This window comes from Pseudorasbora parva, chromosome 23, assembly GCF_024679245.1.
Source record: "Pseudorasbora parva isolate DD20220531a chromosome 23, ASM2467924v1, whole genome shotgun sequence".
In the NCBI taxonomy this organism is placed as follows: domain Eukaryota; kingdom Metazoa; phylum Chordata; class Actinopteri; order Cypriniformes; family Gobionidae; genus Pseudorasbora; species Pseudorasbora parva.
In genome coordinates this window covers 4,999,347-5,019,530 of record NC_090194.1, presented here as the reverse complement: position 1 = coordinate 5,019,530, position 20,184 = coordinate 4,999,347, and the positions used below count along the sequence as shown (strand labels likewise).

General features: G+C 39.8%; 1 protein-coding gene across 1 annotated transcript; it reads right to left on the bottom strand.

The window, feature by feature from the left end:
* Positions 1 to 554: 554 nt before the first annotated feature.
* On the bottom strand, positions 555 to 18,873 carry si:ch211-103f14.3 (zona pellucida-like domain-containing protein 1). The gene is made up of 13 exons (XM_067434218.1): positions 18,735 to 18,873; positions 18,514 to 18,639; positions 18,132 to 18,352; positions 17,724 to 17,908; positions 17,363 to 17,435; positions 17,177 to 17,274; positions 17,012 to 17,092; positions 15,955 to 16,123; positions 15,519 to 15,630; positions 15,397 to 15,417; positions 14,220 to 14,370; positions 12,771 to 12,906; positions 555 to 614 (listed from the first exon to the last, which is right to left on the bottom strand). The coding sequence occupies exons 1-13, from the start codon at positions 18,766 to 18,768 to the stop codon at positions 555 to 557; spliced, it is 1,467 nt and encodes a 488-aa protein (XP_067290319.1). The 5' UTR covers positions 18,769 to 18,873.
* Between the last annotated feature and the right edge of the window lie 1,311 nt (positions 18,874 to 20,184).

Here is a 20,184-nt window from a genome sequence, read left to right as displayed (position 1 = left end):
TCGAACTATAGTGCATCCGGAAAGTATTCACAGTGCTTCCCTTTTTCCAAATTTCCAATTTTATGCTGTAGCCTTATTCCAAAATGGATTAAATTCTGATTGTTTTCCTCAATTGTACAAACAATGCCCCATAATGACAATGTGAAAGAAGCCTGTTTAAAATCTTTGTACATTTGTTTTGGAGTCCATCTGTGGTAAATTCAGTTGATTGGACATGATTTGGGAAGTCATGTCTGGAGTAAACTAGGCACTGCTCATCACCTGGACAATACCATACCTACAATGAAGCATGGTGGTGGCAGCATCCTGCTGTGAAGATGTTTTTCAGCAGCAGGAAGACTAGCCAGGATTGAGGGAAAGATGAATGCAGGAATGAACAGAGACATCCTTGATGAAAACCTGTTCGAAAGCACTCTAGACCTCAGACTGGGGCGAAGTTTCATCTTCCAACAGGACAACGACCATAAGCACACAGCCAAGATAACAAAGGACATCTCTGTGAATGTCCTTGAGTGGCCCAGCCAGAGCAAAGACTTGAACCCGACTGAACATCTTTAGAGAGATCTGAAAATGACTGTGCACTGACGCTCTCCATCCAACATGATGGAGAGGTCCTGCAGAGAAAAATGAGAGAAACTGCCTAAAAATAGGTGTGTTATGCTTGTAGCATCATACTCAAAAAATAATTGTCCTTCAGCAAATTATTGAGCAAAGGCTGTGAATCACTATGTACTTGTGATTTTATTTTATTTTTATTTATTTTTTTCAATTTGCAAAGATTTCAAACAAACTAATTTCACAATGACAGTATGGGTTATTGTTTGTAGAATTAAGGGAAAAAAATAATGATAAAATAATTCAATAAATATTTGAATAAGACTGTAACATAACAAAATTTGGAAAAAGCAAAGCACTGTGAATACTTTCTGGATGCAATGTAGCAATGGTAGGAGAAGCCATGTGTCTGTATGATGGGTCCCAGTGATGTAGTGTAAATGGAGAAGAGGAGAGGTCCAAGAACTGAGCCCTGAGGAACCCCGTGGTCAGTTGATGTGCCTTGGACTTCTCCCCTCTCCAGGCAACCCTGAAAGATCCTGTGAGATAGGACTCAAACCACTGGAGTGGAATTCCTGTGATGCCCAGTAATGAGAGGGTGGACAGAAGAATCTGATGATTCACAGTGTCAAAAGCAGCAGATAGATCCAGGAGGACGAGAACTGATGATTTGAAATCAACTCTCGCAGTCCTTCAGTGACCGACAGTAATGCAGTCTCGGTTGAGTGGCCACTTGACGTCCAGCTGGTTATACTGTAAGAGGAAAGATGAAGCCTGGTTGAAAGCAACTCATTCAATTATTTTTGCTATGTATGGCAGGAAAGAGACAGGTCTGTAACTATCTACAAGTGATGTGTTAAATCTGGGTTTTTTTAAGCAGTGGGGTTACCCGAGCCTGCTTGAATGCGGTAGGAAAAATGCCAGTACAAAGAGACGTGTTGATGATGAGTGCTGGTAAAAGTAGAAGAAATGGCTTGTAGAAGATGTGAGGGGATAGGACCTAGGATGGCTGGAGAGGAGAAGTTTAGATAATTCTGCCTCGGGGAGTGTAGAGAAGGATGAGAGATGTCTGGCCGTGGATGTGGTTGGTAGTTCCTGTGTGTGTAGAGCTGAGAACTGATTGCTGCTGGTTGTTCTAATATCAGTGAAGAAATTGGCAAAATCATCGTCAGTTAAATAGGGACAGAGGAGAGAGTTAAAGGGACAAAGGGGAGAGTTAAACTTCCAAAGAATGAGACTGATAAGGTAAGAATTACGCCATCATTACTATTCGTATCATCGTGTATAAAGTGCTGAGGAAGCCTATGGGCTTTGGTAATCAGAGCAGAGTGTGCTCTCTGAAAGATAGAGACTACTCTTCAGAGAGACAGAATCCTTTATCGAAACATTTAGATACTGTGAGAAAAGAGGTGATGCTGCAATAGTGGTGCAGGGAGGATTTTTTTTTTTAGGGCAATGTTTGTGTTTGTGAATTTTTGTTGGAGCGATGGTTTCGGGAAACATTGACTTGTTAAACTATGATGATAACACTTTGTCAGGTTTTGTTGGATCAGTGTGTTAGAACTGTCTGTGTTTGTTGCCATTTAGTCTCCGCCTCAGACGTCACACCCACGGACCTTTGGTTGAACCAGACTCTTTGAGCTGAACGTCTGACGCATATGGCACACTTTTTTGGAAACACTAAAGGAGTTTCGAAGTCGTCATCCTGATTAGTTGAATTCTACAGGATGTCCGCGAGATGTGTTTAATGTTCTTTAAAGGGGTGATGAATTGAGAAACCAACTTTCCCTTGAGCTTTTGATGTATAAAAGGTCATTGTAATATAATAATATCCTGTAAGTTTCAGAGAAAACGATCGTGTTCACATCTTGACGTCATCGACTGACGAAACACCGCCTCTACAGAATAACAAGCATGTCTAATTCAGTAGCCCCGCTCACTGACTTATGGAGCTGTTCGGATTGCGCTAGCCAGCAGCAATTAACATGCCGAAGAATATAGCAAGATATTGCACTATTCCTGGTTGTGGAAGAACACAGTCACTGCATAAGCTTCCTTCTGATCCTAATATTAGGAATCTGTGGCTGAACTTTATTTTTAATGAAGTTCAAGCTGATGTGGGGAAGCATGGTGTTCGATTCATTTCACTGCGGAATCAATTGTAAACAAATCTCAGGTCGATGCTGGATTTGCAGACATTTGATATTAAAACACAACACTATTTCTTTTATATTGGATCCAACAGGAGGAATGGTGCCACACACTTATGTAAGCAAAACGTGTTTTTTATATGTAATAGTATTGCATTGTTATAGATCGTTTTGCTTATGTGTACATGTCTAACAGAGCATACCTTTAGCACGATGGACTCAGATTGATATGGGCCAGGGCTTACATAGCCCAGCGTCCCGGGGATGTGTGTTTTCCGAGGAGTCTTATAATATCCCTTTCTTGTGCTGCGCTATTCTTTCTCTCTTGACTTGACATATTTGTGTGTGTGTGTGTGTGTGTGTGTGTGTGTGTGTGTGTGTGTGTGTGTGTGTGTGTGTGTGTGTGTGTGTGTGTGTGTGTGTGTGTGTGTGTGTGTGTGTGTGTGTGTGTGTGTGTGTGTGTGTGTGTGTGTGTGTGTGTGTGTGTGTGTGCGCGCAGTTCACGCTTATTTCGACCGATTGGGCAGACCATGTAATAAATAATAGTCCAATCAATCGCGGGTGGATGAGAAATAAATCATTGTTTTTTTTATAAAGACGTAAGCCGCTTTCAAAACAACCCCTCCCTCGTGTGAACTGAACTGACAGGGGAATAGATATGACAGGAGCTGAAGCTCATTAAATATGCAAATCTTATCCAATCCTTGCTGTGGCGTTTACTTTCAAGTCTCCAGTGCGTCAAGGCCCATCAGAACCCAGCGTTCAGGAGAGAGCCTCAAAACCAGTGTAGAAAATAGCCTATTACTTATTAGCTATGATGTTTTTGAATGTAAAAAACACACAAACATCATTAGTTGAGCTCAGACAACAGTATAAAAACGGACCCACATGTTGTTTAAAGGAAGTGTATGTAAGATTGTGGCCAAAACTGGTACTGCAATCCCTCTCCCCATCCCCCTGACTCGAGGTTGCCAGATTGGCTGCAGGATCCAGCAGGAACATTTGTAGCTGCAGCAGTGGTAACTGGAGCAGATCTGGCAACCCGGATGCCCAAACACTACTGACTTCGTGATTGGTCGATAGGGCGGAGGGCGGAGCTTCAGGCCAAAACACAACATGTCAACATCAACATCAGTTGAGGGCTGCAACAACAACTTTTAAATGACAATATCCTGGCCGGACTACTGTTATCAGTGATATAAGTATTTGAAATTAACATGATTTCTTAATGTCTGGTGACATATGATGGCCATTTTATGATTCAGTGAAATACATTTCTTACATACAGTTCCTTTAAAGATGTTATTCTCAGGAGTCTATTCTGATGCAACTTCACAAAACCAACAAGGTGCGTGGAAAAGACAAAAAGACTTAATGAGCACAGTAAGAATAAATAATAGATTTCTTCCGGCTTCATATTTTGATTCTTTCATTTTCCTTAACTGACAGTAAACTCCTAATGAGACAAAACAAAAAACAATACCTTGCAATTTCATGAAAGACATTTAGCTTTTGGATCAACATGGTGTTAAGTAAATGATGACAGGGTTGTTTTTTGAGGTTGAGTCGGTCATATGAGTTGGTCCATAATTCTGTAAACAGTGTAATAGCGACAGAAAAAAAAGTGTGATTCTCTGCATCATCTGATATTAAATCTTATCAGGGGAACAATGGAAATAGTATGTTGCTAATAGGGTTTATGTCTCACTACCCAAGCAAGGCCGAGCGTGATTGTTATATTTACTACTTTTATCAGTTATAGTCTCTCTCTCTCTCTCTCTCTCTCTCTCTCTCTCTCTCTCTCTCTCTCTCTCTCTCTCTCTCTCTCTCTCTCTCTCTCTCTCTCTCTCTCTCTCTCTCTCTCTCTCTCTGCTGCAGAGGGACATGTCTGCCCTCTACTGTTCAGACATCATAATTACGGCCACATTAATATTTCACACATCACCTTTGGTTCATCAAGGGCATTTGGAGAAAGAGTTGAGAAAACTACTCATTCCTGAGCTGTGCTCGAAGCTGAAAGTAGAAAATTCAAGACAGAGTGGACAGAAAAAGACAATTGGATCTGATTCTGTTGCTCAGCTCCAGGTTTAGGAATCATGTTTAGATTCAATCCAATCTCCAGACCTATACCGTTCATGAGCTACGCCATTCAACTTTGATTGACCAGCATGAAATAAGGGCACGAACAAAAACAGACAGATTTGAACAAGGAGGGAGTGATAAGAACACATTATTTGTTCTGCGAACCTGGCAATGTTTCAGTCACGGGTAGGAAAGCTGCAGCATTTATGGGCAATAGGTGAAATATGATTCATTTAAAAATGTCGTCTACACCTTTATTGCGATCTGTCATAGATGCTTTCTCAATAGAGCACACAGTCTAAAAGTGTGTGTGCGTATGAGATGATGGCTGCTGTCTCTGAAGCAGAACAGAAGTAATCACATGAAGCTTTTCTGCTCACAGAGCTTCAGTCTACCTTGTCTTGAATTCTCTCTATCTCTCTCTCTCTTCAATCACGCTCTAGAATGAAGTCTGTTCTTTCACGAGAGGCTGACCACACTGATGAGCTCTGATAGGAGAGATCCCACATGAGCTGAACCCAGAACTATCTCACCGTACCTGCAGACCATTAATCAGAGTCCCAAGGAAATTATTATAGATCCGTTATAATCGGCTTGGTGACAACAATGCTTATCGCAATATATTGACAGGATGTGTAGTGGCAATAGAAAGGGCATCAACTAGAAAGATAAGGACTACTAAAGAAAATGTAACTATTTTTCATTTTTTCATACATTTTATTATATTTACATATTCTAATTTTATTTTGGTTGTATATATTTAGTATATATTTAGTTCACGATAGATAGATAGATAGATAGATAGATAGATAGATAGATAGATAGATAGATAGATAGATAGATAGATAGATAGATAGATAGATAGATAGATAGATAGATAGATAGATAGATAGATAGATAGATAGATAGATAGATAGATAGATAGATAGATAGATAGATAGATAGATAGATAGATAGACTTGACCATGCCAAAAAAGTTGAAAAGGAAAGTTTAGTGTGAGTAAAACAAGGGTTTATTCTGGCTTTACTAGCAGAGGGATACAGTGAGTGTCTGGTTGCTTCAATCGTTAAAATTTCAAAGACAGCGGTTTATAAGAACAAGGTCAAGCAGCAGACATCGGGGACAACAAAGCTGCAGACGGGCAGAGGGCGAAAACGACTCTCCACTGACCGGAATGACCGCCAACTCATTCAAATGTCACTCAACAAACGTAGGATGACATCAAGTGTCCTACAAAAAGAATGGCAAAAGGCAGCTGTGCACGGCGAGGACGGTTCAAAACAGCCTCTTAGAGGCAGGGCTGAAGTCGTGCAAAGCTAGAAATAAGCCCTTCATCAATTAAAGGAAAGAAGAGCCAGGGTGAGGTTTGCAAGAGACCATAAGGATTGGACTGTAGAGGACTGGAGTAAGGTCATCTTCTCTGAGTCCAGTTTTCAGCTTTGTCCAACACCTGGTCGTCTATGGTTAGACGGAGGCCTGGAGAGGCCTACAAGCCACAGTGTCTCGCACCCACTGTGAAATTTGGTGGAGGTTCGGTGATGATCTGGGTGTGCTTCAGCAAGGCTGGAATCGGGCAGATTTGTCTTTGTAAAAGGACGCATGAATCAAACCACGTACAAGTTTGTCCTTGAAGAACAATGCTCCATGCCACACAGCCAGGTCAATCTAGGTGTGGATGGAGGACCATCAGATCAAGACCCTGTCATGGCCAGCTCAATCTCCAGACCTGAACCCAATTGAAAACCTCTGGAATGTGATCATGATTAAGATGGATGGTCACAAGCCATCAAATAAATCTGAGCTGCATGAATTTTTGCACCAGGCGTGGCATAAAGTCACCCAACATCAATGAGAAAGACTGGTGGAGAGCATGTCAAGACACATGAAAGCTGCGATTCAAAATCAGGGTTATTCCACCAAATATTGATTTCTAAACTCTTCCTAAGTTAAAATATTAGTATTGTGTTGTTTACAAATGAATATGAACTTATTTCCTTTCCGTTATTTGAGGTCTGACAACACTGCATCTTTTGTGTTATTTTGACCAGTTGTTGCTTTCGGCAAATAAATGCTCTAAATTACAATATTATTATTTGGAATTTTGGAAACATTTTGTCAGTAGTTTATAGAATAAAACAAAATGTTAATTTTACCCAAACACATACCTATAAATAGTAAAACCAGAGAAACTGAGCTGAAAGCTGTATATTTAATAAATATATATATATATATATTTAAAAAATCATGGTGGTAATTGGATGATACAATACATTTACAAGATTTTTATCCTAACTTTCTAGTTTGCAAAAAGTCCAACTTTTTTCAAAGTAAAAAAAAAAAAAAAAAAAAAAAAAAAAGCGAAAAATTGTTGATGTTTGCAATTCAACTCATCTCCAAAAAGGTTTTCTGAAATGATTTTGAGGATACTAAACTAGAACGCTAGTCAAAGACACCCCATCAAAGCTGCAGATAAAGGCTGCCAGCGCTAAAATCTATACCTCAGGAAGAAAGTGTTTCATTGTGAAGCGTTTTCTAATTGAAGTTCTTTATTCTCAGTAAAGTTCTGTTAGTTGTGGGTCTACAGGTGTGACCGTGACCTGGGGATATTTCTCTGCTGGTGGTCTTTAGACAGGAGGAATATCCCGTGGTTGTAAGAGGTTTTAGAGAGGCATACAGGATTACTGAGTGTGGTTTGAGCTCAGAGCTCTCTATAGCCCTTATGTGTGTTCGGTCTGCAGGTCTTCTTCAAGCCGCAGAGCTTTGAAGCTTTTACAGCGCTCCTGCAGTGATGTTCAAAGCACAGCCTCTTTCCTCTGCCTCCTTCATTACTCTGCTCTTCCAGTCCTCTCACCCACTCCTTCTATATCATTAATAACTGGCTATGACTCCTGTGATGCAGGAAGGGCTTTTGAATAATGAATAAGATTTCCTCAATCGGAAATTCCGTCCTATTGTCTTGAGCGCTTGAAACAAAGGTGGAGATGAAAGCACAACGCTTCTGAGGGTAAATCTGAACTGGATTCAGCTTAGGTTGTCAAAAGAGATATAAGAAAATCTGGCATTAACAAGATCAGAAGAGCTTTGCTAAAACCAAAGAGAACTTCAATGCATTTGTTTTAATAGCGGCATTGTAATCGTACATACTGTATTGGCAAATTAAATTAAATTATGGAAATTACATTGTTTTATTCTGATTTCAATATGTTAAATATTGCACACACTCACACACAATATAATCATAATTAGAACAGTCGGTGGGTGAATGTAAATATGCTAATTGGTTTACTTTATATACAGGGAAAATAGTTTTGCTTCTCCTTAAGACAGCACACAGCAAAATATGTGAACAAAATTATCATAATTATTGATAAAAATGTATATTGTATTTAATATGAACTTCTATATAATATAAAATACAAGTTACTGCTACATGCAGTGGAAACGTTCACAGAAGTGACATGTATTTTGATTATATTTCTACTGTATGTTCAATTTATTGCATGTTTTTACTGCCATATTTATTACTCTGATGTGTTAACTGTGCTCGGTCTATTCAAATTTATTGGCTACTGTTCTTGTCCATGACCTAGTTTAGAAGTTCAGATTGGTTTGGATATTAACATTATATTAATTACTGAAATAAGCAGATATGAGCTTTCTCAAACATTGTCACTCTATTTCATACAGTACATATCTGGCGACTGCAGCTGTGTGTGCTATATGTGGGACAATGCAGATAATAACTGGATTAATAAATCCTAAAAATAAAATATCTATTATATTTTGATGCTGCATTCCTTTAGAAAACCACTGCAGCCTTTTCGGGTGAGTGAGTATATAGGGCGTTAAAATATCGAGCGATGCTTGCAAAACAAAGTGAAAGAGAAACAATGAGATTTAAAGAGAGCCACAAAATGATGGCCTAGTTCAACATCTGACAGTATGAATCATCATGTGCCCTACTTCTGTTAGCACTTGGCGGATCTGTCTAAGAATCTGTCCTTTCCCCTTTAGGCATCTTGAGGACTCGACAAGTTGTCTGTCCCAAACACAGCCCCTAAACAAACACATAAAATGAATGGAGTGAAAGAACAGTATTATCTGCATGAGCAATCACATTTGATTGATCGTTTTTTTGGTGATATTTATGTAGGTTATTTAAGGAGTACAGTGTTAAGTTTTCTCTTTCTTGGCTGTGAGAGCAGTTTCAAGTGTCATGCATGAAAATGTGACCCTTAACAATGAGAACAATGAAATGAGCTGCTGTAAAGTTGCCTGACAATGTGAAGGTCAGGCATTTATGCATTTGACAGGTCATAGTAAAATGATATTAGACTGTGATCAGGTTGCATTTCACATTTCCATAATAATTTAGCAGTAGTGACACCCAAAAATCCCCTTTTGCTTAATGAATTTGAATGAACCACTAGACTGACGTCGTCATACTCAGATTTAAAGAGGTGATGAATTAAGAAATCAACTTTTCCTTGAGCTTTTGATATATAAAAGGTCATGGTAATATAAGAATATCCTCTAAGTTTCAGAGCTGAAAACTTCCTTGTTAGATCGTTTTGTTTATGTGTACGTGTCTAACAGAGCATACCTTTAGCACGCTGGACTCAGACACGTATGGGCCAGGGCTCGCAAAGCCCGGTAGGCCGATGAATCTCATTATATTCCGTTCTTGTTCTTCTATTCTCTCTCTCTCTCTCTCTCTCTCTCTCTCTCTCTCTCTCTCTCTCTCTCTCTCTCTCTCTCTCTCTCTCTCTCTCTCTCTCTCGAGTTGACATCTAAAGGGCGGCACGCGCTGAACGTGTATGTGTGTGCGCGCGGTTCGTGCTTATATCATCCGATCTTGCGGGCTATGTGTAATATAAAAATAATAATCCAATCAATCATGGGTGGATGAGAAATAAATCATTGTGTTTGTTTGATAAAGACGTTTACAAGCCCTGTGGTCGAGAAAATCATTCTGGTTGCCGCTTCTCCCTCATTCTCTCCTCTCCGTCTTGTGGACTGACAGCGGAGCTGAAGCTCATTAAATATGCAAATCTTATCCAATCCTAGCCGTGGGCGTTTACTTTCAAGCCTCCAGTGCCATCAAAACCCAGCATTCACAAGAGAGCCTCAAAACCAGTGTAGAAAATAGCCTATTACTTATTAGTTATGATGTTTTTGAATGTAAAAAACACACAAACGTCATTAGTTGACCTCAGACAACAGTATAAAAAAATGAAAAAAGCCAGTTCATGACACCTTTAAAGGGGGGGTGAAATGCTGTTTCATGCATACTGAGCTTTTTACACCTTTAAAGACTTGGATTCCCATCCTAAACATAGACAAAGTTTCAAAAACTAATGTTGGACGTTTGATGGAGTATTTCTGTGTTAAAAATACTCCTTCCGGTTTCTCACAAGTTTCGGCGAGTTTTTTTCGAGTATGGGTCTATTTGACGTTAAATAGAGCGGAAGGTCCTTGTATGGGCTGTACGGGCTCTTCTCCCGGAAGGGTGCGCGCGCGCGTGACTAGAGGGAGAGAGAGGAAATGCACGCTGTAAACACTCTCTCAGGTGCAGATCCAGTCGTCCGTGAACACTTATGACGCGCCGCGCTCCACTTTATTCCTATGGGTGACGTCGAGCGACTTCAGCGCTTCAGCACAGCATTCCGGGAAGGCAGCGCTGCATTTGAACCGATTTGAACGCAGAAATGACGGGAAGCTTCACAACATCGCTTCAGTCGCGTCGCAAAGTGGATTTCCACGGTCACTGCTGTCACAGGACTTCACCAAATCATACCAAAGAAGTGTGTTTTTGACAGAGCGGTCCTGCTTTGGAAGCAGCCGGTGAGTAAATCAACTTCAAATGTCTCTGCTATTGGCTACCGTCGCATGAGTAAACATCAGTAAACGACACGATCGCGTGCTTCGTCATTCAAATGCGCTAACGGTTACTCCATTGCTGTTCTGTATAACACTAGTCTGACTCTGACGTGCTAAACCGTTTTGCTTGCTACCTCTAAGGTCTAGTCACATACAATAGTCCATAAACCGAATCATGTCCTCATAAACTGCGCGTAAAGACACACAAAGGCCCCTAAATACAGTCCATACCACAGAGACGGAATTCTGATGTTGCCGTTTCTCCTGTTCAATTTATTTCAGCCTCAGATTTGATTGTGGATCATTATCTGTATTAGCTGAGAGCGATGGGTTTCTCCACGCTTGAGGACGTCACCGCTTTGTGCGCATTCGTCATTTTTTAGCTCCGCCCACACGATACGCCTCCAGGGGCTGGGTTTTTTTCCGGAAAGACTCGGTACAGCCCATATTTCTTTTATAAATATGATAAAACTAAAGACTTTTCGGAGATATGAAGGATGCAATACTACTCTATAGGTACTCAAGATTGACATGAGATTGACTGAAACTGAGTGTTTCACCCCCCCTTTAAGTAATACACTGTAAAAAAAAGTCTCCAATTGAAAATGTTCGAGTGACTGATCACATGTAAATTTTTCAGTTGGCCGAATTGAAATTCTGTGAATTGATTTAATTGCAGTTTAATTCACAGAAATTCAATTCGGCCAACTGAAAAATTTACATGTGATCAGTCACTAAAAAAAATTCAACTGGAGACCTGAATTTTTTTTTACAGTGTATGAGTCTGATACTGCTCCATTGGGCTGTGATTATGGTGTGTGTTTCAACCGAACCAGGAAAGAAAATGCTTCTGCACTCAGTTGGACAGACAACCAATCAGAGCAACGGAGTAAGTGACGTATGTTGAGCGACGCATAGCCCGAACTTCCCACCTCAAATGTTGTGAGTGGGGGCAAGTTTGGCTGGCATCCAGGGCTCAGTTTTTCAAAAGTAATCCAGTGGGATTTCAGTTCATGGATTGGATCAAATCTTGGAAATGTTTTTTTTTTTTTTTTTTTAAAAGCAAAAGAGGGATTCCAAACTAAGATCAGAGCATGTAATCCGATTTTACATTTGATCTGGATCAAACCTGCCCTTTGGGTTTTTCAAAACTTTGAACACAGTTTGGGATCTATTTGATCCAAAAACAGGATTATCCTGATCCCATCAGAAGGGTGGATTCAGTTGTGATTTTTTTAAACCCTGGTAAACAGGATTTGGTAATCCTGAAATTTGGTATTTAGATCACAGTGATATAATCGGGTGTTCCTTTAAAAAACTGGCTTAAAAGTCAGATGGATCAGGTGATCCTGGATAGCAAAACATGGGATTTCTAAATCCGGATCAATTTAATCCTGATTACATTTTTTGAAAAACTGGGCCCATGGTTACTGACCCACTTTATTTAGGCTCCTATTTTCTGTATATTAGGTCAGGCATTCTCAACCCTGGTCCTCAAGGCCCACTGTCCTGTGCTGCGTTCCAGTTTTTTTTTATCATGCCCTTCACTCGCAAACTTCCCTCCGTCTCGTTCACTCGGATGTGCGTCATGCCTACGTTGCATGAGTGCCCACTACTGGCGGAAACCCTGCAATGGACTTATCCTGGAACGCCCTAAGCCCCTGATCACTTGGAATCCACATATGGAGTTGATATATTATTTATTTTTTACCTTTACGTAACGTGATATGTGGTGACGTCACAATCGCGTTGCATTGTGGTATATGAAGCTGCCTGAAGTGTACATATGAAGTAGACTCACTCACTCGGTCAAAATCGAGGGAGCAAGGGTCTGTCCATACAAACTTCCCTTGTCCACTTCACGAAGTGGAACGCACTTCAAAATGGCGGCAGGGATTCCCCCAAGGGGAAGTGCTTAGGGAAGTTTGCAAGTGTGTGTCTTAAAGTGGAGTGGAACGCAGCACTGCAGAGTTGAGCTCCAACCCTAATCAAACACACCTGAACCAGATAATCAAGCTCTTCAGGATTAGAAGGCTACAGGCAGGTGAGTTTGAAGGGTTGGAGCTAAAGGCCCTGTCCCAAATGGCACCCTAAACCCTCACGGTCTTCCTCTGAGTCCGCACTTTCACAATGTAATGCCGCTTTGCCTGCGAGGAAGAAGTCCACTGCGTAACCCGCACCAGTGTAAACTCGGCAGAAGTGCTCATTGAGGACGCATAACAGAGAACCTTCTGAGACCTAAAATGACAAATGGGACACCCTTCAGTCTCGTGGACTTAACGGACACATGCACACAGCGGCCATTGTAAGTCCACAAGACCGAAAGTGCACATGAAGTGTGCCATTTGGGATAGGGCCAAACTCTGCAGGACAGTTGGCCCTCAAGGACCAGGGTTGAAAAGCCCTGAATAAGGTCAAATACTTCATAGACTTTTAAATTTGTATTTCCTACATTCCATGCGCTTAATATTTGACCTCTGGCCCGTTTTGAAGTGTGCTTAATAGTTATAATTCAAACACAAAAGGACCAAATTATATTTTCAGGCAATCTAATTCCGTTTCCACTGCAGAAGTCATGATTTCATGCTAGTAAATAAGAATGCACTCGAGGAGACGGTGATTTGTTCTTGAACCAGCAGCCTTTATTCATATGAAGCATGCATTAATGGATGAATCACATATATACATCTACTTTTAAGTGCTCAGCCTGCCATAGGAAGTATAATGATACAAAGTGCAGAGCCAAGAACATAACTTCAGATCTAAAAATCGACGCATTGCTGCACTCCCCTTCAGCCCACTCTCATTCAAAATGGCTTTCATTCCAATTTCTTTATTTATGAAGTTGGACAAGCAGAAGGAATTTATAATACTCTCTGTGTGTGTGTGTGTGTGTGTGTGTGTGTGTGTGTGTGTGTGTGTGTGTGTGTGTGTGTGTGTGTGTGTGTGTGTGTGTGTGTGTGTGTGTGTGTGTGTGTGTGTGTGTGTGTGTTCAAAAGTGTTGATTTCCATTTTACAAGTTTCATTGTAAATGCAGGATGTTTTGGGCTGTACATGAGTATGTTAAGCAGAAAGATAGTCTTTAATATATATCACATTCAGTATAACTAGGGGCTGTCTTAAAGAGCGCTCTCACTTCCAAACCCTCCACACACATTCAAATGTACTTCCTTTTTGTGTTTTACAGGTATCAGAGCGTGTTCTCACTGGATTGGATTAATTTAATGGGTCATTTAATACTTTCACTTTTAATGCACTTCAATTCGAAAAACAGCAACTCCCAGATAATTCATATTGCTTTATCTAGCTAAGGAACTCTGTTTTGGTTGTGCTTTTAACACCTATCCCCAGGTCCAAGCTACACTTCAACGCATGTTTCATGTGTAGAGCTGATGTAGTGCACTGTTGCTAAACCACACGCTAAGATTATTTACCAAGAAGCATTACAGGAAAGATCAAGTTGTTGTCTGAAAACAGTTCTACGCTGAGCCCTGCTCAGGCCACCAGTGACGGGAGATCCTCGGGAGCAGGAGCAGGGCATCTCAGCTCACCGGGGCATTTTTATAGGTGCGTTGTGCCAGTGTCTTTTGTAGTAAAGTGCTCCCATTCCTACGATCATGATGCAGGCGAATGCCAGGATGCCCACAGCAATGCCGAGACCCACAGAGGAGTCCACAGGCTTTTTCGTGCTGATTGACACTTCTGAGATGCAAAGACATATGAGGATGAGTTACAAGCAAAAAATAGCTAATACACTACGGTTCAAAACAGAACAGTACTTTTTTTCTTAAATCAGCAAGGATGCAGTAAATGGATCAAAAGTGACATAAAGGGCATTTATAAATGTAGTTTTGGAATTTTCCAGTTTCCACATCAAAATGAAGCAGCACTGTTTTCAACATAGATAATAATAAATGTTTCTTAAGCACCAAATCAGTGTATTAGAATGATTTCTGAAGGATCGTGTGACAATTAAGACAGGAGTAATGAAGCTGAAATTTCAGCTTTGCCATCACAGGAATACATTTCTCTATGCGTGTCCTGTGCTTAAGAGACTTCTTTTGAAAATCTTACTGACCCCAAACTTTTCATGAATATTTAAAGCTATTTATATTGTATCATAACATAATTTAATAGTATTTATATATTGTATACCTTTTTTTATACCTTTTGCCGAGCTTGCTCTTCTCCCTTTTCCCATCCCATACCACATCGGAAAGGCAATTATTTTCAATAAAAATGAAGAAAATGTTCTAAAAATTGAAATAAAGTGCCTTACGAAATGTTTAATAACAATTAGGGCTTTTATTGTCCCATTAAGGCGGCATCCACCTTCTTTGAATAAATATAATAATTTACACTCTGTTATTGTTGCATCCTGCTAATTTACAACAATACTGAGGTGCAAAAAGTATGTATCTGTCAAAAATAAAGTATAAATAGCATCTAATTACTATTAACACATATTGCAAAGGATCACTTTTACGTGGTGTAAATAGACTATATCACTATTTGCACTTAGTATGCTATTTCACTTATCACTTAGCAAATATGTTATTTTCACTGTGAATAGAATCTAGTTGCTATATTTTCAAAAATAGAATATAATGTCTAAAACAGTGATAGACAGAGAGCAAGAGAGCGCTTGATCGTTGCCTGTTTACTTGGTTAATTTAGTATTTAGTTACGTTAACCAAGACAAATATACGTCAAACAGTTCATGCTTACCTTCCTCTTTTGTTGCCACCACTGAAATGGAATAAAACGTATAGAGTCAGTTTCTCAGAGAGCAGTGTAGGTGGTGTTAGATTAATGATTGATTTTGTTTTCAAAAAGGGGAAGGAACATACCGTTCTCTGCACGTATGGTGATGGCCGGTGATGTGATGGTAGTGCTTTCTGTGACTCCCTTTGGAGAAGGCTTGATGGGCACTTCGTCTCTCCTTTTTCGTTTGCGACATTGCTGTGGAAAGAGCCATAGATTTTAGTGAGTTCAAAAAGTGTCTCAGCCGATATTTGTCTGGGTAGGTGAACTGTATGTGTGTGTTGCTATTTTTGCGGGGACAAAATGTCTTCAAATGTCCCCACAAAAATAGCAAAGCTTGGCAAAAACACTGTACAGTAACACTGACAGCCAGGAGCATAAATATTAATGTAGTGCAACTGATACAGCGTGATGCCAACAATATAATCCAGCCCAATTCTGGTTAGACTTAACTTATATAAATTCAAAGAACAAATGAGGTAAATGTGTAGTTTATGGTGTATGTGGTGTGTATGTGTTTACCCTAAATGAAGTGCAGGTTGATATTTCACACAGTCTGGTGATGCAGTGCAGATAGTATGTCGACACTGTCTGGTTCTGTTGCTCTGTAAAGCGGAAGGCAGGGAAGGAGAACCGAGCGAGCTGCATCTCCCCGTTCACCAGCATTTTAGTGAGAAGACCCATTCCACATCTGATCAAACAAATGAGTCTGTCTCAAGCCCTCCAATCACTTTCGGACCGATTTGATCATTTTACAAACATGGCTTTTGTACGTGGTGCAACGGCATGTTGTTTTGGCACTCTAAAAACGTTTGGGTTAAAAACAACCCAAGTTGGGTTGAAAAATGAAATGGTTTTAACCTAATGAATGGGTTGTTTCAACCCAGCGGTTGTTAAATGTTTGTCCAACATGCCGGGCAGTTTTATTTAACCCAACTATATTTTAAAATGATGGTTAGTTTAAAATGAACCCCAAATAGGTTGAAAACAAAAGGAAAGAATCAAACAGAATAACTAGATGCAACAATAATAATCAAAAGGTGAACATTTATTAAAAAGCTATATCATTATTATTCATTAAACTTATTAATAATTCATTAAACATATTAATACATGTTCATTTTCAACATACTTTGGGTTCATTTTAAGCAAGCAATACAGTAATTGTTAAACAATAATTGAGTCAAATAAAACTACCCAAACCCTGGGTTAACCAAATTGCTGGGTCGTTCCATTTTCAGCCCAACTTGGGTTGTTTTAAACTCAGTATTTTTTTGTGTAATCTGACCGTACCATGTACACACACCATGATATATGACTATAGTAATTGTCCAGTACCATATAGATCAAAGTACACCATCATTGTACCTTAGTCAAAATACATTTTTAAGGGTTAACACAACAGAACCAGGTGATACTACATTGCATCAATACTTTTACTTTCAATCTCAGAGCATTCATATTACCTTATCTATAAGCTAAGGATACTGCATTATGATTGTAGTTTGGGTTAATGAAGATATACATTATTATTAAGAATGTTAAGAATGAAGAATACTCCTTTTATGATTTAACTTACGGCTTAAAGAGGTCGTAGAAGGTTCTGGTGGCAGGTGCATCGGAAATGGAAGCATAGCATCTGTCCAGCAGCAAAAAGTACCTGTGAAGTACATAATAATAGTCAACTTCAATGCAAAACTGCTGGATTTATTGCCACAATGGTACCCAATGAGACAAGTCTTACTGGGTGGTCAAGTTGATGGCCTCCACTTGCACAAACACATTTGTCCTCAGCTCAATACCAAGAGGAGGTATGACGAGAGGCTGGGTGTAGTTTACGTCCTGAGAAATGAAGCATATTCAGATCATTAGCATTTGTTTCTAGCTGATCTTAATCTCTATGGATGGTCCAGTTTAAGGGTTGACTTACTCTGAAGAGTCTAAGATTGAGAGTGCTGATGAAACTGCCATTGTTGTCTTTTATTGCAATTGTGGAGGACGCCCTTTAAAAAGGCGAAATGAGGTTAAAGTTTACTTAAAAGAGCCTACAATTACTCAATGTTGACAACTCACAGACTAGACGTGTGTATCATTGCGTCTCTCTATTGTCAATCTGGTATAGTTTCCCTGTCCCTTAAGGCAACAACAGGAATGGACCGATTAGATTTAATGTGTTATTAGAGCAACATTACACCAAGACTCTTATTTCCCAGTGAGTTTTTGTTCTTTTATCTCAGGTAAACTGATCTTACACCTGGTTTGCTATAGTGTGAGAGAAAACGAGTGCTTACACATCCACTTGAGTGTTGTTGATCAGGTACTCCAGAGGATAAGAGCATGAGTAGTAGTACTTCAGCTCGGCGTTATACGTCACGGTGCCTGTTGTGATTTCACTCGATCGTACAACTCCGCTGATGTTGACGGTCTCAATGTTAGAGAAATCTGAGAATATGCCTGTCCCTGTTTCTCTGATCGTCTGTGGAAGAAAAAAAAAGTAAAAAAATGAATTGTATATGATGCTATAAGATTGGCCCTTTAGTATAGACTTTGAATAAGATATTTTTTAAAAGTTATGAATTTGTGATACTTTTACGGTGTCTGAAAACTTGACTCTAATTTATAAGTAAACCGTAAATCGTTATTGGAGAGTTTTACAAGAAAATATGTTCATTTCTTTTCTCTCTCAGTGTATTACTCACAATAAAATTGCTGCCGCAGGCGAGGGTTGAGTTAAGCGGGAACCTAAATCGGGTCACGGGCGGTGAGACGGTAGTGTCGAGGGTCCCTTGGCAGTCTGGGTCATTGATGACACTGTTGAGGATTAACTCTGATTCGTTGTAGCCAGTGTATAGAACAGGACAGAATTTGATGGCCAGACTGATGTATTCCGTTCCACAGTCCACCGAGATGTCTGTGTACTCTATCGTGACAAAAACGTGCGGATTAGTTGTACAAAAACTGGTATGAAGTCTTACTTGAGGCAAAAGAAACCCATTTAAATCAACCATTTTTGTTAATCAGCATTTCAAGCTTGAAAGCACCTTCCGTGTGATTCATCAAAACTATAAATCAGAACTATACCTGGACGTCTGTAATCGGAGCCACAATCGCTCAGTGTTAACTGAATGCTTTTATCGAATTTTGTAGCCAGGAGGAATAGGAAAATGTTGAGGAGAATATATTTCCTGCTGTTTGCTGAACGTGAACCTGTTCGTGGAAGAAAATAACAGCATATTCAAAATCAGTACATCCAGGAGCTCAGCGCATATCCCACAGTTACACGTCCTAGGACACGTACGCACCTTGTTTCATGCTTGCGGTTGGCTTGGGTATCATCTGCCTGTGAGATCTTCTTGCGAACTAAGAGTCCTTTTATAGAGCACTTTCTTTTGTGGGATGGGAATGAAATAAGGTCAGAGAAGACTGGTGTGTCCTCTGTTCAGGACCGGTCCTTGTGAATAAAGTCCCATAGTCGACCGCCTGAGGGCACTTGCTGTAACTCTACTCATCGTGCACCTTCAAAGACATGCTGTTGACAATGCCCTGCTGGTTTCTTAGTCTACTTACTTAAACATGGATACCCTTGGCATCTTAATACAAGACCTCATGGAGTAAGTGTCATGGCCCCAGGGAGTGGAGACAATACAGCGAATGGCTCTTTTCACCTTAGCTTAACACTGTATGAAATGTCAGGGATCTTTTACTGATCCAGAGGTAATCTTAGAAACACAGTAAATAAGGATGATAATGCAAACACACATGATTTAGCAATGGAAGTCTAAACATGTGACCATTTTAATGGGAAAAAAATAGATGGGTTGGCAGCTGATTTTTTTGTTGTTGTTGTTGGTGTTGTTGAGTACGTGGTTTCCATGGTACCATTGTTTTCTTTGGGCAAGGTTTTCCCCAAAAGACCATGACTGTTTCCTGATTTCTGTGAAATGCTAAAGGAAACTGTACTCTTGACATATCAATTTAAATATATTGAATATTTTATTAACATAACCTGACACCAGACCTAAAATCTCATTGGCAGATAAATTAATACTTTAGTTTCTATCATTTATTAAGTTAATAATTAATAAAGTTATATAATACAGCTTAATTATTAATCATTTTATTTTTAATTTGAGTAATTTTTAATAATATATAAGTCTATAAGAACAATCTGTTTGTCTGTTTGTCTACAGTGCATCCGGAAAGTATTCACAGCGCTTCACTTTTTCCACATGTTGTTATGTTACAGCCTTATTCTAAAATCGATTAAAATCATTATTTTCCTCAAAATTCTACAAACAATTGAGATCTTTGCAAATGTATTACAAATAAACACATAATAATTACATGTACATAAGTATTCACAGCTTTTGCCATGACAGTCAAAATTGAGGTCAGGTGCTCCTGTTTCCACTGATCATCCGTGAGATGTTTCTACAACTTGATTGGAGTCCACCTGTGGTAAATTCAGTTGATTGGACATGATTTGGAAAAGCACACACCTGTCTATATAAGGTCCCACAGTTAAAGGTGCATGTCAAACTGAACAAATCGGAGAGAAGGGCCTTAGTCGGGGAGGTAATCAAGAACCCGATGGTCACTCTGACAGAGCTCCAGCGTTTCTCTGTGGAGAGAGCAGAACCTTCCAGATGAGCAACAATCTCTGCAGGACTCCACCAATCAGGCCTGGAAGGTAGAGTGGCCAGACAGCACATGACAGCCCACCTGAAGTTTGCCAAAAGGTACCTGAAGGAC

Bases quoted from the DNA above. Each gene is read 5' to 3' on its own strand.
- si:ch211-103f14.3 (XM_067434218.1), bottom strand. From the start codon at position 18,768: ATGATACCCAAGCCAACCGCAAGCATGAAACAAG. The intron at 14,371-15,396 runs GTAAGCATGAAC...TTTGCATCTCAG, and splicing joins GGTGGCAACAAAAGAGGAAG to AAGTGTCAATCAGCACGAAA. The intron at 12,907-14,219 runs GTGAGCTGAGAT...TTGTCATTTTAG, and splicing joins GCACCTATAAAAATGCCCCG to GTCTCAGAAGGTTCTCTGTT.